This window comes from Schistocerca serialis, chromosome 5, assembly GCF_023864345.2.
Source record: "Schistocerca serialis cubense isolate TAMUIC-IGC-003099 chromosome 5, iqSchSeri2.2, whole genome shotgun sequence".
NCBI lineage: Eukaryota > Metazoa > Arthropoda > Insecta > Orthoptera > Acrididae > Schistocerca > Schistocerca serialis.
Window position 1 is genome coordinate 70,059,251 of NC_064642.1, and position 13,695 is coordinate 70,072,945.

General features: G+C 44.4%; 1 protein-coding gene across 1 annotated transcript in view; it reads right to left on the reverse strand.

The window, feature by feature from the left end:
* Window positions 1-13,695, reverse strand: part of LOC126480799 (uncharacterized) — a 747,086-nt gene that overhangs the window by 301,980 nt on the left and 431,411 nt on the right. Inside the window, exon 4 of the mRNA XM_050104114.1 lies at window positions 8,412-8,441. Coding sequence (XP_049960071.1) covers window positions 8,412-8,441 — 30 coding nt within the window. The remainder of the gene's footprint in view (window positions 1-8,411; window positions 8,442-13,695) is intronic.

Sequence of the window (13,695 nt, forward strand, 5' to 3'; positions counted from 1 at the left end):
GACGGTTCAGCGACGATTTCGTACCAAATATCAGGTAAAAGCTCCAGGCAATGTATGGGCGGCACAACACACTCCGTGAGAGTGGCTGTTTATGTGGTGGGAACGAATCAGGACGTCCGGGGGCGTCAGTAGAGAAGGTGAAACCTGTGCGAGAATCGTTCGTCACGTGTCCGAAAAATGGACGTTACGTACAGGCAGACGAATTATTTCTTACGATTATTAATGAGTTTTGTGTTAAATTTTCAGAATTAGTCTATGGTTTAATTCACAAGTCTATACAGAAGGTCCAAGTGAGGTAAAAGCTTCTGTGAGCAAAAATTAGTCGCCGATCGGAGGGACTCTGCCGTGTGCAATACGTACCCGGATAGTGAAGCCGGGAGTACTGGTAGTGGCGGCGCCAAATAGTGTTGACCATATAACACGCTTGTCCACAACATCAAACATTCTTGTTATGTCCTCACAGTCGTTAACTGAAACCTCGATGACTGAATAAAATAACAAATACATTCTGAGTCTCACCAGCGATCTTTTATTTGACTCCTGCCTCCTGAAAGTTCATTTGCATTCAATTAATATGTAATGGAAAAAGACCTTTTATCACTCGTCAACAACGTTCTTCACAAGTTATCCGTTCTATTTCATACATGGATATGTCACAACACTAAATACCAAAGAATAACTGGCGCATATTACAGTTACGACATAACAGTCATATCATCATTGGTCAACTAGTGGCACAATGTCAATATGCATAACTGACACCGTTAGTAATTTAACACAGACATACCGAACTATCATATCAGACAAGAAAAGTTAATACTATGCACAGAACTGCAGATAGGCAAACTACAGTCTATTATCTGGCGCATTCTATGCAAACGTCTCCGATTAAGACCATATCTGCTGTACTTCATATATGCGCCGACTGCCCGGGACAATAAGCCTCGTTCTGATTTTGCTATCACTTGAACGGCTACTGGAGGAAGAGTAGTTTACACAAAAGTTGGTTTTCAGTGACGAAGTCACGTCTCAGGTGCCTGTAAAGATGAACTGTTATAATGTCCGTTTCTGGGGCACAGAACACTCACATGATATTGTAGAACGCATTCCTCGATAAGTTGGAGTTATCGTCTTTTGTGCAATGTCTGCAGAAGTTTCTAGTTGTTATTGTAAATGTCGTATTCACTACAAAAAAAATGGCTCTGAGCACTATGGGACTTAACATCTGAGGTCATCAGTCACCTAGAACTTAGAACTACTTAAACCTAACTAACCTAACGACATCACACACATCCATGCCCGAGGCAGCATTCGAACCTACTGCGACCGTAGCGGTCGCTCGGCTCCAGACTGCAGCGCCTAGAACCGCACGGCCACTCCGGCCGGCTATTCACTACAAAGTCCGGTTTGACGCAGCTCTCCATGTTACTCTGTCCTGTGCAATCCTCTTCATCTCCGAATAACTACTGCAACCTGTACCCTTCCCAAAGTACTTCTGTGTTCATCCTTTGGTCTTCCATCTACGACTTTTACCCCCTGCCCTTCTCCCACACAATTTCCTCAAATACTAAGTTGGTGATCCTTTGATGTCTCAGAATGTCTCCCATCAACTGATCTCTTCTTTTAGTAAAGTTTCTTTTCTTCTCAATTCTATTCAGTACCTCCCATTTGTCATATGATCTACCCATCTGATCTTCAGCATTCTTATGTAGCACCAACCAACTTACAGCCGGCCGGAGTGGCCGAGCGGTTCTGGGCGTTACAGTCTGGAGCCGTGCGACCGCTACGGTCGCAGGTTCGAATCCTGCCTCGGGCATGGATGTGTGTATGTCCTTAGGTTAGTTAGGTTTAATTAGTTCTACGTTCTAGGGGACTGATGACCTCAGAAGTTAAGTCCCATAGTGCCCAGAGCCAGCCATTTAAGTGCACATGTCAGATTAGGTTGGTATAAAACCGAAGGAAGTACGTTTGTTGTACAGACGCAGCAGACTAGTAACGGAAAAGGTTTAGTGCGCATCAATCGAGTACATTCGAGGAGTCGCATAGGAAACCGCCCGTCAATATGTACATCTTCCTAGAACTTAAATTTATATTACACAACATCACCTACGACACAACAAAATTAAAGTTATTTTTACCAACAGTTATGAGACAAAAAAGCTATTTCTCTTTAAGATGTAACACCAGGCAGACTTTACGTGCCATAGAGGTGACGTCCTGAGCCGAAACCATATAATGTACACTATGTGATCAAAAGTATCCGGACGCCCCCAAAAACATACCTTTATCACATTAGGTGCATTGCACTGCCACTTACTCCCAGGTACTCCATATCAGCGACCTCAGTGGTCATTAGACATCGTGAAAGAGCAGAATGGGGCACTCCACGGAACTCACGGACTTCGAACGTGGTCAGGTGATTGGGTGTCACATGTGTCATACGTCTGTACGCGAGATTTCCACACTCCTAAACATCCCTAGGTCCACTGTTTCCGATGTGATAGTCAAGTGGAAACGTGAAGCGACACGTATAGCTCAAAAGCGTACAGGCCGACCTCGTCTCTTGACTGACAGAGACCTCCGACAGTAAACCTTCTTGTCACACCTAACGTGTTGACTACGGCGCGATACCGCAGCATAGAACTGTTCACATTTTGTTTGTGTAAGTTAAGTGATCATTCCCATAGTGCCAAGCATATGATCATGTAAATCATCATTCACATAGAGCTGATCATATGAAGTCTATATTAATTTAATACAAATCCTTATGTCAAGCTTGCTTTCACCAAGGCAACCATAACCCCCCCCCCCCCCCCCATAAATATTTCAACAAGGTACCCATACAACCATTGTCCACCAAAGTTCCTTCCTCGATGCCTGCCACATTTGACAATCTTCTGGAGCCAAAGATTGTCACAAAAATTTACATTCCTCGTCCCCTTAACGATTGATTTGAGTGCGAACAGATATCAGGACATCAGACGCTGTGGGGTGCAATTACACCTAGTCCACTAATTTGTCGGTTGCATAGCCCCTGCGGTATTTTAATGACTGAAACTACACTGGACATAGCACACACTCAATGTACAAGAAGATATACACTATGTGATCAAAAGTATCCGGACATCCCTAAAACATAAGTTTTTCATGTTAGGTGCATTGTGCTGCCACCTGTTGCCAGGTACTCCATATCAGCGACCTCAGTGGTCATTAGACATCGTGAGAGAGCAGAATGCGGCGCTACGCGGATCTCACGGACTTCGAACGTGGTCAGGAGATTGGGTGTCACTTGTGTCATACGTCTGTACGCGAGATTTCCACACTCCTAAACATCCCTAGATCCACTTTTTCCGATGTAATAGTGAAGTGGAAACGTGACGGGACACGTACAGCACAAAAGCGTACAGGCCGACCTCGTCTGTTGACTGACAGAGACCGCTTGCAGTTGAAGAGGGTCGTAATGTGTAATAGGCAGACATCTAGCCAGACCATCACCCAGGAATTCCAATCTGCATCAGGATCCACTGCAAGTACTACGGCAGTTAGGCGGGAAGTGAGAAAACTTGGATTTCATGGTCGAGCGGCTGCTCATAAGCCACATCTCGCCGGTAAATGCCAAACGACGTCTCGCTTGGTGTAAGGACTGTAAACATTGGGGGACTGAACAGTGTAAAAACGTTGTGTGGAGTGACAAATCACGGTACACAATGTGGCGATGCGATGGCAGGGTGTGGGTATGGCGAATGCCCGGCTAACGTCATCTGCCAGCGTGTGTAGTGCCAGCAGTAAAATTCGGAGACGGTGGTGTTATGGTGTGGTCGTGCTTTTCATGGATGAGGCTTGCACCCCTTGTTGTTTTGTGTGGCACTATCACAGCACAGGCCTACATTGATGTTTTAAGCACCTTCTTCCTTCCCGCTGGTTATGGGCAACTCGGGTATGGCGACTTCATCTTTCAACACGATCCAGTACCTGTTGAGTGTTGCGTCTTCCTGTTCAAATGTGTTGAAGTCCTAGTTGTGCCCTACACATCCTCAAAAAAATGGCTCTGAGCACTATGGGACTTAACATCTATGGTCATCAGTCCCCTAGAACTTAGAACTACTTAAACCTAACTAACCTAAGGACAACACACAACACCCAGTCATCACGAGGCAGAGAAAATCCCTGACCCCGCCGGCCTACACATCCTGTCAACATGAATCGAATCGGTGAGGGAATGTTTGTACGGTCCCTTCGTTAAGAGGGCCGATACCCTTCGTGCGCCGCTTTGTTCTGTGTATGATCGTATTTCAGTTGTTCGTGCATCGAATTTTCTGAGGCGGAGACTGGGGGCCAGTCCAGCACTTCCCTAAACGAGCGTGAGAAACCGTCTGAAAAGCACACTGAAGCTGGCCGGTGCACCAGCCCACGGTCGTTAATCCTCCGGGCGAAGTCGTTCAGGGTCGGGCTCCCCTCCCAGTCTTGCAAGCTGCGAGTTACGCTATGTGACCATCTATTCTTCGTCAGTACATTTCTGTCTCTGTGGTTTCGCAGTGCCCCCCCCCCCCTTCCGAGTAGATCAGGGGTTTCACTTCCCGCCAGTTAAAATCCGTCGGGTTTACAGGAGTTCCGCGTCCTGTGCCACTGGTGGCACTTGAATCGCAATCAGCAGGCGCTGCGCAGCTCCAGTGTTTTCTCTGCCTCCCCCGAGACAACAGCCAGCGGACACGGCGGCGTGTAATTGCGGAGGAAATCCTCCGCCAGGGAGGCCCCAGCCAGCCATTACGGCTCCAGGCCAGCCTGCAGCGCCGTGCTGTCCCCGCAGCTACCCGCAAGGCTTACTCCGTGCGTGGACAGTGCCACAGTGCCAGAACGGTGTCTTAACGACGCCCAGTACGACTGTCCTTTCTCCGCTATAGCGGCCAGTCGCTGCTGAACTCGCAACAACATCGTTCTAGATAAGCCAGCGCCTGCTGACCAAACAATGGGCAACGTCATACTGACAAATGAACTCTCGAACTGCCAAGTTACCTGTAAATCTGAATCGAGTTTATAATCATTAAAACGAACCCCATGCCTTCTCAACCCGTGACGTTTCCTTCCGTCTCGTCTTCTCCATATGTATCTCCCCCTACCCCCCCCCCCTTCCTACGGGCAATTTTATTCAACATCTTTCTGTAGCGCGCTTCGCGTAGAAGATGTTTTACATTGATTTTATTATTTTGGTTCGGTCATTTCAACACGTATGTCAATTGTCTGTAAGAGACCTCAAAATTAATGTGTTTTCTCCACATCGTCATAGCCGCAGAATCACTGAAGCAGTGATGGCAGCTAAGAGTGAGTTCAGAACGAGATCGTGGAAATGAGTGTGTTTGGACAAAACATTCATGGTAACAGTGTCACGTAGATGATACATATGCCATAGTGCAAACACTACACTGATGCTGATTTTTACCACACAGATGATTAAAATGACATCTAATCGTACGGCACACAGAAACGGCTAACCTAAAAACGATGCAATAGAAATTAGGAAACTTTTTTACGAATTTGCGAAACTCAAAACAGCTGACACTGGAAGCTGGAAATTCAGACACATTACCGTGATTAGCTAGCTCGGAAGCCAAACAGTGTGTGTGTGTGTGTGGGGGGGGGGGAGAGAGAGAGGGATATATATATATATATATATATATATATATATATATATATATATATATATATATATATATATATATACTGGAAAAGTATTCACGATATCATCTCTGTTTTTTTCATCATGTAATATCAATCTAAATGTCATCACGAGCAGATCGTCTTGAAATATATATCATCAGAATGTAGAAGCTAAAAAAATTAATAAAAGTAAGTAACATAAAGAGAAAGTGATAGGAATGGAGAAAAAAGAAAATCGTGTATCCACCACTAAAAAGCTGCTAGCAGAAGAATCGGATTTCCCCCGCAATTGCTGGAGATGTCATTCCTATCCTTGACACAGATTAGTGGATGGACTCTAGAAACTAGGATTAACGGAGTACATCGAGAAAGTTTAAGGAAGAGAAGCACGTTTTGTATTATCGAGAAACAGTGGAGAGAGTGTCACGGACAGGATACAAGATTTGGGATGGACATCATTAGAACAAAAGCTTTTCAGGTTGCGGCAGGATCTTCACACAAAATTTCAATCACAAATTTCCTCCTCCGAATGCGAAAATATTTTCTTGACGCTGACCTACATACGGAGAAACTATCATCATAATAAAATAAATCAGAGCTCGCACAGAAACACATACGTGTTGTTTTTTCCGCGCGCTGTTCGAGAGTGGAAAAATAGAGAATTATTATGAAGGTGGTCCGATGAACCTTCTGCCAGGCACTTAAGTGTGATTTGTTGACCATCCATCTAGATGCAGATGTAGAACTTACACAGTAAGATGATGTACCGCTCTGCCGTACTCTGTGCGACAGGATAAAGGTAAAGTATGAGATGGTTTCGACTCAAAAGTGCACTGTTGAGGAAACTACTGCACCACACATTTGAAATGTCTTTTGCGGTCCACGAGATAACAATAAACAATGCCACTTATAATCCGTCTTGATTCCAAAAATGTTTATTCACATGACCAGTTTCGGTTCCTCTAGAACCATCTTCAGATCTGCAATTTCGGTTACATATGACGCAACATATGAAGGTTGCTGTGTGTGGACGGGTTACTCCTGTAACCGAAATTGCAGATCTGAAGATGGTTCTACAGGAACCAAACCGGTCATGTGGATTAACTTTTTTGCAATCAAGAAGGGCTGTATCAGCCGCCGATTGCTTTGGAACCGCGTTTGCTAACTGTTCGTATTCTGTTACAGTGCGTCCCGTCGAGGAAGATGCAGGCATTCTCGCAGACCAGGAAACTGACCGCAGGAGAAAGCTTTTGCTTCTACACGGTTGATTAATTATCGGCGAATTTGGCGATGGACCTAGAATATACTCTATGGAATACTGAAGTTATCAAGGATAAAACACAAAAAGCAAAAACGAATTGAGGAAAGCTGATAAGGGGATGAGGCAAGGTTGTAGTCTATCTCATGTATGCAGGGCAACCAGTAAAAGAAACTAAAGAAAATATTTTGAAAATGAACTTGAAGGCAGAGGAGAAGAAATAAAGCTTTGAGGTTTGCCGATGTCATCTTGAAAAGGCGTTGTAGGATGAGTATCAGTACAAGCAAAACAATTCCCATCGTTTGGAATGGAAATAAGTCATGTAACGCTGGGTGAATTAAATTACAAACTGAGACACTGCAGTACACGGGTTTTGCTACCTGCATGGCACAATAACTGAAAATGGCGGAAGTAAAGAAATATAAAATGCCGATTCACAATAGAAAGAAAAAGCTTCTACGGAAAATAAAAATACACTAATGTTGAATATCACATTAAGTGACAGTAAATACGACGTATAACAGTCGACCAGTATGCGCTATATGGAAGCGAAACCTGAACGCTAATCAGTACAGACAAGAAGAGAATAGCTTTCAAATATGCTGCTAATGAAGAATGCTGAAAGTTAGACTGGTACATCGGATGAAAAAAAGGAGGTACTGTTTTGAATTGTGGGAGGAATGAGTATTATGGTGAAACTAAACTAAAAGAACGAATAGGGTGATAGGACACATCCTGACTCATCAAGAAATATTGAATTTTTAATGGTGTGTGTGGGTGTGTGTGTGTGTGTGTGTGTGTGTGTGTGTGTGTGTGTGTGTGTGTGTGTTTGTGTGTGTGCGTGCACTCGCGCGCGAACTCGGGTAAATTCCACACACTAGAAGTAAATGTGTTTCATTATAGGTCACAGCCAGTTTGATAAATTATGTTGGCTGCAACATTAATTTCATAAAATTAAATGTTCAGCTCTTTCAGTTTTATATTAAACGCGGAGCACGAAGCGTCATTAACATATGCACGGCGCAACACTGCGAATCAAAGCGGCACCAAATAACAACAGGCGACGACCTTCTGATCAGGGTGAAGGTGCCGTTAATATCGCGCAGAATTCAGCTATACAACTAAGACTCGTGATGTCATAACCTACCTTTGCTTTTTACGTACATGACTAGAGCAAAATAATTCAACATCCGCATTCGGCATCCTTCTGCAACTGAAACACATCGAGGACAGATAAACGTACAAAATACAGTTACATTCTGGAAGCGAAATAAGTCAGCGGTGTCTCCACGAACACAGTTCGAATTTATTTGGAGTTTAGAGGGTATCAGACAACCAGAAAGCTGTAAGCATGGAACCAGGAGAAGTTAGGAATATGCTTTTAGAAATTAGTGCGTTTAAACTCAGGACCCAAGTAAAGCGTACCCTTGAGACTGCGAATCGTGTTAGTAATGCGACTGCGTTAGTTTCGGCCGTTATGTGAGTTTACGAATTTTACCTTTAGTGTATCTCCATACGGCGAAGAGTTCTGAAATGAAGAAGAATTATAAATTTAATATTTATCTTAACCGAAGAAAGAATTCAAATAACCGAAAAATTTGAATTGAGTTCACCATCACTATTCCCTTGTGCTACCTATCACCAGTACCTTCTACCTCCCCCCTCCCCCCTCTCTCTCTCTCTCTCTCTCTCTCTCACACACACACACACACACACACACACACACACACACTAAGGATTCACATTGCGTAAAGAAGCTTGCTGGAGTACTATTAAACTTCACCGCCTAACACGTGCGCAGTGCAATGGAAGGCGTGTGTCTGTGCCACTAGATCAAGTGGTTCCAAATATATTAAATATATTAAATTTTGCGAGCGGTAAAAACAAAAGGGTACGATTGTGTTTTGGTCACGAAACTAAACTGTTTTTAAAAGATCAGTAATATTATCACTGTTTCGAAAGACTGTAATACCGATTACTTGAATTACTAATAATGTCACACAATATGGTGGAGGTAACCGTTTGTGAAACGTCTGTATGAAAATCATTATCGTCACGTAGCCCAACCACTACACACATGCTTTGGACCATTCTTCTATAACAGTAAAATTGAGACATAAAATCACATTAGTGTAAATATCTCGTGAATATGCTTTCTCCGAGTTGTATACCTAACTCTCGTAACTGACCTGAAATTGCTTCCTGATTCGGAACAAATAAACGAACTAATCAGCAGCACAACACAACAGTAACAATGCCCTACATTGCTATAAGACTCACCCAATATTATATTACAATCATCATCATTACTATCACTATTATGACTGTTATTATCAATACTATTTATTTACAGCATGCTCCATTACAATGTTTGCAATACAGCGCGCGCGCGCGCGCGTGTGTGTATGTGTGTGTGTGTGTGTGTGTGTGTGTGTGTGTGTGTGGAATGTCATGTTCGTGTTGGATGGTGGTGGTGGTGAGAGAAGCGAGAGGGTGAAACCTTGTGACGATACATAGCCTACTCGAATAGCGCAGCCCTCAAGCTTAACGTCCCCATTTGACGGACGGATCACCACCATCACAGTGTCACATGATCTCATTTCATGAGATACAGCGAAGAGGTTTGGTATTTGAACCAGTACATCGGTGAAAAAATCTAGTGAAAAGGTCTGGTGATCAGGAACTTCACACTTCCCTTGCCCTTGCCGACCAAATACTAGCAGCGAAAATTCTTTCCACTACCAGGATTCGAACCAGCTTACCCCCGGGTCGAGCGCCACCGCACAAACGTGCGTTAGCGACCCCGGCCACTGAGACGGGTATTGTTAATAACTTGGGTTGATTTTAAAAGTGGATGAAGGGCGTAGGTCAAGCAAGTGTCTCTAGGGAGAGTAGGTGCAGTGCAAGTATGTTTTGTAACGTGTGTCTACCCTCATTATGAATAGTTCGCTTTCTTTTCTCAGGAGGAGTTGTGGGTAGTACCTCCGATGAACTGAAAATTGTATCACCTTCCCATGAAAAAAAATAAGCTATTAGAAATAACACTGCTCCGCTCGCTCATTAGTTCGTGGTTTAATAAAACACCTACAAAAACTAAATATCATATATCTTTCATCATATTAAAAATAAAGTATTTCGAAGAAAATTCATTTTCACTCTAAAATTTAGTTAGGCGCTACTGCTGACGGATGTAGGCAGAGGGGTGAAAGGGGGGTAGCTAACATCTGATCGTACTAAGGGGGTAATGGTCTCAGAAGGATTGGGAAATACTGCGCTAGATCAAGCAGAAGACGGCAGACACTAAGATACAATTCTCGTACTTCTGTAAATGCCATTTTACAATTGGTAACTAATTAATACATGGTTGAGACTTTGTGGCCTGCTTGTAGCTTTCATATGCATTTAAGTAGACTGGATGAGTTGTTAGGCTGCTTAGACCTTTTTTTCCTGATTATGGTTCAAATGGCTCTGAGCACTATGGGACTTGAACATCTGAGGTCACCAGTCCCCTAGAACTTAGAACTACTTAAACCTAACTAACCTAAGGACATCACACACATCCATGCCCGAGGCAGGATTCGAACCTGCGACCGTAGCGTCGCGCGGTTCCAGACTGAAGCGCCTAGAGCCACTCGGCCACTGCGGCCGGCTTTCCTGCTTAGAAACAGCCCATAGCCAACAGTTGCAATATTGTAGTTCCTCGATTTACCACTCTCGCCTAACAACTCCTAGACAGCAGTTTCAACTACGGAAGCCTATCGTTCACATTTTGATGAGAATCAGATAAAATCTCTGACACGACACTCGCTTACTCTGCGTAAGTGAAAACCTAGAAATTTAATTAGAAATTACGAATTAGGACTTTTTTTCTGAACTCCACAATGCGAGAGCGGAGAGTTATCGATATGTTACTGCAAGCTACAAATTCAGTCTTGTATTTACATACTTCAACATTTTTTGGAACACATTTAATTGTTAATATACAAAAAAGAAAAAAGGTACATGCAAAATACGCCAACGCCTTTCAAATATCTTACATGAGCGAACAAAAAATTTCGCAGAATTCTATCGATTACGGTGTCGTGATAGTAGCGAATAGTAAATCGATTTTCCCAGCAAATGCTTTGAATATACGGCTATCAGATCTGCTGCTGGATCACACTGTGTAAATTCCACACAGTTTACTCTAAGCAGCTGCTCGTTGCAGCCGGTTCCTGCTGGCAGTTAGTTGCTTAGATAAAGATGTCGAACAGCTGCGACAAGGAAATATTGTGGAATTAATGTGACGTGTTCTGCCGACAGACCGCACAAGCATGTAGTACGTCGGCTGTAATAAATGTCTTGTACCCGTCCCTTCAAATCCAACCATCAGTATCTCTCAATGTGGGATAGCAAGTGTAAGTCAAAACACCGAACAATCTTACAAAAAATTCACGGCACTGAGAAACAAAAGTGAATGAGTCGAAGTGGAAAAGAAGATACAGTTTAACGAACGGCCCGTCGATTGTGAGGCCATAAAGAGACGGAGCTCAAGCAGACTGGACGGTGAAGGAGAAGTAAACATCTGGCTGCCTTAATTAACGCAAGTTTTAGGGACTCGCCTGAAGCTATTCTGAGACACTTCGGAAAATCTAAATCTGGAAGGGAGAAGATTTGAACCACACCCGCTCTAAATGAGACTCCAGCGTCTTAATTACTTCACCACCTCGCTGTGTTTGAGACAATGCGCTGGAAATATCTGTTACTATCGGTAACTGTAACAGACAAAATTGAAACGCAGAGGGGAATGAGACTACAAACGTAATATGAAGAGTTCTATTCTCTGGCGAAAAAGTCCTAGTTGACTAGTAAACGAGAAATAGCGTACTACAGGTTAAAAGTATTTACAGGTCGAAGATGTTGGCGTCACAACGAATCTAACGAAGGACAATATGACAAGTAAGTTAAATTCTGGGCTGGATTTAGATGATTGGAGTAACAGGGCATAGCACTAATAGCATTGTTCACTGCCTTAATGGTTGGTTGTTTGAGGTTTAAGGGACCAAACAGCAAGGTCATCAGTCCCTTGTTTCAAATATGCTCCATTCCGCTAATGGGACATCTGAGGAAAGTCAGAACAATAAAACGGAAAAAGGTAAAAACGTAAAAGGCCAGTCATGTTGTCATTGGTAAAAAACAAAATGAGGGAAGTCGGCAAGAGAACGAACCCAATGCTATGCTGAAGCAGCATAGGCAAGACCACCTGTAGAAATACGTATGGGAAAAGAAGACTAATCAGTCCTTAAAAAAAAAACAGAGTAAAAGGGGAAGAAAAGAGGATCTCGGCCAGGGAGGTGAATTGGGAATCTCCAAACAAGGCTTACAGTGGGTGACACCCAAACAGTCACCGCCCTGCCCCAACACCAGAGACAGATTAAAAACCTTAAAACTGAGAATAAAAACCACTTTCCCGGAGGAAACCAAGAACCAGAGAGACCATCCGGGAATCGTCAGCCAACATCAAAGGTAAAGTGTGGGGGAGTCTGTACTTAGCACGCAGAGCCAAAAGAAGGGGGCATTCAACCAAAATGTGGGCTACTGACTGGAAGGCTCCACAACCACAAAGTTGGGGTCGCTCATCACGCAAAAGAAAACCATGGGTCAGCCTGGTATGGCCAATGCGGAGACGACACAGTGTGGTCGAGTCCTTTCGGGAGAGGGGAAAGGAAGAACGCCACGGGCCTGGTGTCACCTTAATCGCTCGATGTTTATTAGACAGGGGAGTAGCCTCCCAAGAATTGGCCCATGACTGTGCGAAGTGGGATTTGATGTGAAGCCGTAAATCTGCTGCAGGAGGGGTTACAGAAAATGGGGGGTAAATGACTGCTCCCCCAGCCAAACGATCAGCGAGCTCATTACCCGGGATACCCACATGGCCAGGGACCCAAAGGAAGTCAATGGAACAAGCAGCACGGTGAATATCAGCGAGGTGGTCATGGATGGCAGAGACCAAGGGATGGCGCGAAAAACACCGGTCAATAGCAAGAAGGCCACTCATCGAGTCCGTACATAAGAAAACGCGGTTGTGTTGGGACTGTTTAATAAAGGTAAGGGCCTGGGAAATTGCCACCAATTCCGCAGTAAACACCCCACATGTAGGTGGCAGCAGATGATTTTCCGTTCCAACAGAGGACGTGAAGGCATCCCCAACATAATCAGCAGATTTAGGGCCATCAGTGTAAAAAACAACACCATCCCGAAACTCCCATAAAATTTGGCGGAAAAAGGAACGGAACACCACCGGGGGGATGGAATCTTTCGACCTCAGCGGAGATCCATCCGAATTCGAGGCCGAGGAACTAACCAAGGAGGGGTGGAGGGGTGGCGAGGAAGACAGGGCAAAGAAGGAAGCTGAAAATCACGGCAAAGAGACGCAAGGCGCAGCCCAACCGGTAAACCCGCCCGAGGGCGGGAGTCGGGTGGGCGACGTCCATGGTCTGGGAACATGATAGAATAGGAAGGAACGGTTAGTGAGTGCGTAAGACACCAGAAGCTGGGACCGCCGAACAGAAAAGGGGGGGGGGGGATCCCAGCTTCAACCAGGAGACTATCAACAGGGCTAGTAGGGAAGGCACCGGTGGCCAAACGGATACCACGATGGTGGACTGGATCCAGCACGTGCAGTGTGGAAAGAGCAGCTGAACCATAAACTTGACAACCATAGTCCAAGCGAGACAGAGCTAGAGCACGATAAAGACGGAGAAGGAGGGAACGGTCCGCACCCCAAGAGGAGTGGGCAAGGA